Genomic DNA, 7,176 nt, shown 5'->3' on the forward strand with positions numbered 1-7,176 from the left:
TGGTTTTGAAGCACTTGAGACACCACTGCATCAATATCAATGTTTGTCAACCAATTATCATCTTCATCTTCAAGTGTTGCATCAGGCAGTGCAGGAACCACCATTTGCCTTGTTTCTTGTGCAGTTTCAGACTGTGTAGCTTTACTGTGTGTAGCTTCAGTGTTTGTAGGTTTCTTAGCCTTTACCCTGACTCTTTACTTTGGATTGGCCTATGACAGAAATTTCACAGCATGATCATAAGAAAATTTAAGCTATAAGAAAATTTAAAACAGGTTATAAGCTATAAGAAAATTTAAAACCATAACACTTACCAATCTCTCCCTAACAGCAGGATTATCAGGGCATTTTCTTTTGTTGTGGCCTTCCTTCTTGCATTTGGTACAATGCATCTTCACATGGCTCCTTTTCAAATGGATACCATCATTGGAGACCTCATCACCTGCCTTCTTTTTTCCAAATTTGGATACCTCAGCAACCCCCTTCTTTTTCCCAGATGTGGATATCTCATCAATTCCCTTGTTTCTTGATTTTTTGGGTCTTCCTGGCTTGGCAGTGTATACAGGTGGAAGAGGTGGCTTTCTATCAGTTTCAGGCCACTCAGTAGGACCTGCCATAGGCTTGATGCTTCCTCCATAGGACCTCAAGTATGTTTGTGTGAAATAACATTGGTGGACATAGTCATTGATTGGACCCTTACCATGCTTCATCCAAATGGCACTTATAGCATGTCTACAAGGAATACCAATCAAGTCCCAACTCCTACAAGTGCATGTCATTCTACCCAAGTCTACTTCATGCTGCTCAAATTCACTATAATTCACCCCACGTGTCTCAAACAAGTTGTCATCACTCTGTATGACGGTATACCCATTGGCTTGTTTTTCATACTGAGCTATTTTCTTCATAATCCTAGGGCATATAGGTAGACCTGGCAATTCGTGTATACGGGTTCGTTAACGGGTCGACACGATAATGACACGAACACGATAAGGCTAAACACGAACACGACACGATAAGGTTAACGGGTCCAAATTTGTAACACGTACACGAACACGATTTGTTAACAGGTTAAACGGTTGACACGATAGATACGTTTTGTTAATAGGTTTCGGGTCGTGTCAACACGATATGACACGAAGCACGTTTAAACCCACTAAACCTATTAATATATTAAAAAAAAAAAACTAAAATTTAAAGTTAAGTTATATATAAAAGAAATAAAACCTACAATTAAATCAATCAAACAAACTAAAAAAATATTCAATTTATAACATTCATAAAATAATAAAATAATATCCAAAAATCATAATTAAAGAAGTCCATGCCTAGTTTTAGAATAAAATTGAACACAATAAAAGTTAAAACTTCATATTGTTGAACGTCAATAATTGGTGTAGGATTTTAGCCTAATGTAGTAAATTCATCCTTAGTCATGTACTCATGTTCATGATATCTTTTGTAATCTCATTCATGACAATGGTTCTTAGCGGGTTCTAAACAGGTTTGTGTAAACGGGTTCGTGTAAACGGGTTAACACGATAATATTAACGGGTTAAACGGGTTCTTAATAGGTTTAACAGGTTGACCCGTTAAGACACAAAACATAACGGGTCCTTAACAGGTCAACCCGTTAACGACCCGGGACATGTTAAGGCTAAACACTAACCCGTTATTTTCGTGTCCGGTTTCGTGTCGTGTTAACGGGTCGTGTCCATAATTGCCAGGTCTACATATAGGGCCAGTCCATTTCCATGCCTCTTTCCTACACTGATACAGCCTATGCATAATTTTCTTCCTCAAAGTTTCAAGGCAGCTAATTAAAGGCTTCTCTCTAGCATCTAAAATAATAGAATTATAACACTCACAAATGTTATTAACCAAGATATCACAATGTGCATTTGTACTAAAGTGTGACTTGGACCACTCTGAAGGGTGTTTTTCAACTAGCCATTCATATGCCTTGGAGTCAATGGTCTTCATCTTCTTCATTGCAGCTGTGAAGGTGTTAACTGTTGTGGCCCTAGCAGCATCCCATAAACCATCTTTAATTGCCTTTCCAGTGAAGCCAGCTAGTTTCATATTCCCAAGTAAATGTCTCACACAGAATCTGTGAGTCACAGCTGGAAGAACTTCATCAAATGCAGGGAGTAAACCCTTTTGCTTATCTGCAAAACAAATGGTAAACACTTAGAAATAAATGAATGCAAAACAAATGGTAAGCTTTTAAAACTATAAGATATGAATGTTAATTCCAGTTCACATACCTGAAATAAATGTTAATTCCAGTTCATCAGCAAGAGTTATTGCAAGATCTGACTTAAGATGTTGTAAAAACCAAATCCAACTTTCCTTATTCTCTCCTTCAACATGTGCATACGCAAGAGGAAACACACTATCATTTCCATCTACTCCAATAGCTAACAACAACTAGCCCCCATGCAATCCCTTCAAATGACACCCATCCACTCCAATAATAGGCCTACAATACTTATAGCCTATTTTACATGCTTCCCAGCACATGTAAAATCTTTTGAACCTTCTATTGCCATCATCTAGTTTATCACCCAACTTCACATGGTATTTGCTACCTGGATTAGTCCTGTCAATCTCCAAGCAGTAACTCCATAGTTTATTAAAGCATTTTTCTTCTTCACCATAAATGGCAGCCCTTGCTTTCCTCATTGCCCTCCATGTTTGCCTTCTTGATATTGAGATTCCATCAGTAGTTGACACCTTTTTAAGGAATTCAGATGCTGTCCAGTTGGAGTTTGATGCAACCTCATTCTTCCACCTTTTTGCAATAGTAGTTGAGTTAGCCATGTAGTTTATGTTATTCCAACAATAGCCATCATGCTTGTCATTGATTGCTGTAATCCTCCAGTCCTTTTCTGATGCTTGTTTCCTTAGTGTAATCCTCCAAGGACATTCAGTTTCATTGCACTCAACAATGCACCTAACCTTATCATTTTTGACATACAAAATTTCCTTTCCTTTATTCATTGCATAATTATAAATTGCCTCCTTAAATTCTGCCTTAGAACCAAATGTTAATCCAAGACAGAATGTAGGTGTTGCTATCTCAATTTTCCCTTTAAACATTGGTAGATGATATTCTTTTTCCTCTTCATTATCACTGTCTTTCTCACTGCCCTCATCTGAAAATTTTATCTCCAAATCTTCATTAACTTGCACTGCCAAAGCAGTTCCAGCATCATCTAAGCCACCAAACTCAGCAGTTGGATCAACAAATTGCTCAAACTATATGTCATCTAAATCCACAGAACTTTGATCAGAATCAGCATCCTCCTCACTTTCCCATTCACAATCACTTTCAGGATCAGCATCCTCAACACCCTCAGCACCCTCATCACTTTCAGCACACTCAGCATCCTCATCACCCTCATGCACAACCCAAATCTCTATTTCATTATGCACCTCTATTACTTTGACTAAATCCCACACTTCACAATCTGAAACTAACTCTATCAACCCATTTGATAGATTCACAAACATCTTCATGCTATCTATTATTTCATAACCCAAACCCTTAACCTTATCTCTAAGTGTGAACAATCCCCACTCATTCACATCAATGTTAGAGAAACTACTAATCTGCCCTCCAACATAACTTGCTTTATGAGTTTTACTTATCCTACCACCATGCCTTAAATTCAAAACAAAACCACCACCAGGAACATTACCTGTACAGCAAAGTAGCCACAAATAGGCTCATTACACACTATTATATAAGCAGGCAAAAATCTAGATTTCAAATGGTTTACTATCCCAAGCAAAGTGGTCCCTAGACAGAATATAATACACATAAAGGCAATACACAAATTTAACTTTTAACCCAGCCACAACATATGTGCTTTCAACCCTTTGTGGTCCCCAATTTCAAGCCAACCCAGCCACAATTATTTACAGAACAAAAAAGACACACTACCATGTGCTTTCAACCCTCTGTGGTCCCCAATTTCAAGCCAACATATGTGCTTTCAACATAAATAACCAAAAAAAAAAAAACAAAAAAATTCTACTTTAAACAACATATGTGCTTTAACTGCAGAAAATGCTATGAAAACAGCAACACATGGTCTCCCACCACCTAGACAGGGCCCCATGTTCCCATAAACAAAGCCCAATACTATACTTTAAACAAATGCAGTTCAAATGCTCAAATTTTTAACAACAACAACCAATACATATACGAGGTTTCCATAACACAAAGAAATCCTTACTTAGTTAGTTCACATACCGTTCGACTGCCGTTGTGGAGAACCCATGACCTCGTTGAAGTGTGCCCTAGTCTGGCCTTGAATTCTGACCTTGAAATTGCTACTTCGTCGATGAAGAATTCGCTACTTTTTCCTTCGCAATCGCCACTCTTTCGACTGAGAAAGCGTTTAGGGTTTGAGAGTTGGTAATTTGGGAATTTGAAGGACAATCAATTGATTAACGTTTTTTCTCCAAATAATTGTTAAAGGCATTAAAACGTTCGCATAAAGTCAAATGACTCTTTTGCCCTCCATTTTGACGTCTCAGACGGGAACAACTAATGGTAGGACCCTTGAAGGCCACTATTCGCAACTCGGAGGATGACGGCTGGTAATTACGAAAGTTAGGGACCATTGATGGCGATGCCACCAAACTCGAGGGACTATAGGTGGTATTTACTCTATTAGGAAAATATAGTCTTGACTTTCACAATTCCTTTGATTTATGAAAATTTAATCGTGGATAAGCATTCACAAAAAAAAAAAAAAAAAAAAAAAAAAAAAAAAAAAATCATGGATAAAAGACCACAAATCAACTTAAGTTACTTATACTCGGTAGGTTGTAGGTTCAAACTAAAGATGTCAATAAACTGTTCATACAAAGAGTTAAATTTAAAACCTTATAACCGGGACATGTGTAGTACAATTCATCATATATTGCTGAAATGAATTCTCCAATTATCATATCATAAACCGTAATTTGTTATGAGGAAGTGCACAACATACTTTAATAATGGGTGTCATTGTGTTGTTTGTCAATTGTCACATGGATCTCTAAAAAGTACACAGTAAAGTATAGCTAAGAACTATTTCAAAAAAAATATATATATATATTATAGCTAATAAGAACTAACATTTCTTGGTTGTTTTACACTTTTACCTATCAACGTAACCTTAATTTAATGCAGCACATGCACGTACGGAGCTTATTGATTAATTTAGTTTAATTAGTTAACTAAGCACGGGTTGGGGTGATAATATTGGGTGGACTTGCCACGGAAGAAATCCGTTGCTTGCCGCGCTCCGACCGGCTGTTCTCTGCAAATTTGAGACTCCCATGGTGCAAACCTTTCGATTTCTCCTCCTCGTTCCACTCCGACCCGTAGTAATATTCCTCGCTGTAACTCTCGTTCTTGGACGCCGGAAAAAGCATGCTTCCCCACTGCGGGAAATGGATGAACGCGACAGGGAGCGTGCAGGCGACGGCCATGGCGCCCATCCACGTCAGCCCCGCAGCCGTGGAGAATTTCGAGCTGGAGAAGAACAGCAGCTGCGTTAACCCTCCGCCGAAGTTGCCTCCGGCGCCGGTCAGCCCCGAGATGAGCCCCAACGACCGCCGTGACACGAAGGGGATGATGCCGTACGTGGCGCCGCACGCCGCCTGAGCTCCGAGGGAGAAGAGGATCATGGAGACGACGGCGACGGGAAGGGTATTGGCTCGGCCCAACCACATGCAGAACAGTCCGCCGAGGGTTTGGACGATCCACAGCACCCATAGCCTCCCCCTCATGCCGAACTTCTTCGCCGCCATGTCGGAGGCGTAGCCACCTAACGGGCGGGAGAAGAAGTTGGCCATGCCAAACGACGCCGCTATTATCCCTGCGGTCTGAAGCTTCAGATCAAACCTGTCGAAGAAGTACTCTGTGATCATGTTGTTTATGCAAAGCTCAACTCCCATTGAGAAGCCATAGAGAAAGAAGAAAACCCATGTTCTGTAATTTTTCACAGCGTTCGAGAACACCTAAAACCGGCCAAAAGAACAAATTAGTTAGTTAGCTGAGTTTAATGTTCATTTGCAAGAGAATGATTAATAATGTCTTTGGTACATAATTTGGCAATTCAATGCAAGAAGGAAATTTCTTCCTTCAAATCACCTTATAATGATTTGTTGAGATAGCTAGTAATCTACTCATTAATTTGAAGTAATTATGCATGTGCTATTCCATCATAGGGTGAACCTTATATCTTTATGATTTTTAATTATAGAGAATTAAATTAAAAATTTATTAGTGGCTGGAATTTGCCTTATAAGTTAAATAGTTCATTAAATAAAAAAGGGTAAGTCTAATCTTCTGTAAGATTATATCAGATTGTCTCACAGATCCTTATTCCACAAGTCAGGTCAATATTAAAATGTAATACTTATGCTGTAATATTAATTAGGAATAAATTGTTTGTTATGGAGTACTAAGAAAAAATTTATATAATATTTTTGAAGAAAAAATGTAATATTTTAGGAGTTGAATAGTTATTTAAGAGGAAAAAATGTAATACTAATAAATGATAACTTGATGGATTGTTACTCGAAAGTGTAATATTTATAAGGAAAAAATGTAACCTTTTTTTTATATGAGAAATGTAATATTAAAAGTTAAAGATCAGAGTTACTATAAAAGAATTGTAATACTTATGAGGAAAAGTATAATATATTTATATAAAAGATTGAATAGTTAATCACCTTATGGAATAGTGCACAAATGACTTGTTGAGATAGTTAGATATCTTTCTGATTTTTAATTATAGAACATTAAAAAACTTATTAGTGACTGAAATTTGCGTTATAAGTTAAATAGTTCATTAAGTATTTAAGTTATATTAGATTGATCTGCTGTAAGATCATATTAGATTGATCCGTATTCCACAGGTCATGTCAATATGAACAAATTAAACTAACCTTAGAAAAATTGTCTTTGACAACGTCACCCTTCTTTTGCAAGGCACTAAGGTTACCATCGGGTAAGTCCTGGCCAAGGGTTAAGACCATGACTCCGGTGATAATATGGAGCCATCCGGGGATAAAGAAGGCGATACGCCACGCCGTGAACGGTGTTGCTCCCGCGAGTATAATCAATTGGAAAAGGAAAGGCATGAGGAGCTGAGTAGCACCGCCGCCCATGTC

The 7,176-nt window shown here is 38.0% G+C and overlaps 1 protein-coding gene across 1 annotated transcript in view; it reads right to left on the bottom strand.

Moving 5' to 3' along the window:
- Positions 1-5,189: 5,189 nt before the first annotated feature.
- Positions 5,190-7,176, bottom strand: part of LOC109170876 (high affinity nitrate transporter 2.4-like) — a 2,687-nt gene continuing 700 nt past the window's right edge. The window contains exons 1-2 of the mRNA XM_019320013.1: positions 6,952-7,176; positions 5,190-6,018 (exon numbers count right to left, since the gene is read on the bottom strand). The exon at positions 6,952-7,176 is cut by the window's right edge and continues 700 nt beyond it. Coding sequence (XP_019175558.1) covers positions 5,233-6,018; positions 6,952-7,176 — 1,011 coding nt within the window. The 3' untranslated portion in view covers positions 5,190-5,232. The remainder of the gene's footprint in view (positions 6,019-6,951) is intronic.

Source organism: Ipomoea nil, unplaced genomic scaffold, assembly GCF_001879475.1.
Source record: "Ipomoea nil cultivar Tokyo-kokei standard unplaced genomic scaffold, Asagao_1.1 scaffold3377, whole genome shotgun sequence".
Classification (NCBI taxonomy): domain Eukaryota; kingdom Viridiplantae; phylum Streptophyta; class Magnoliopsida; order Solanales; family Convolvulaceae; genus Ipomoea; species Ipomoea nil.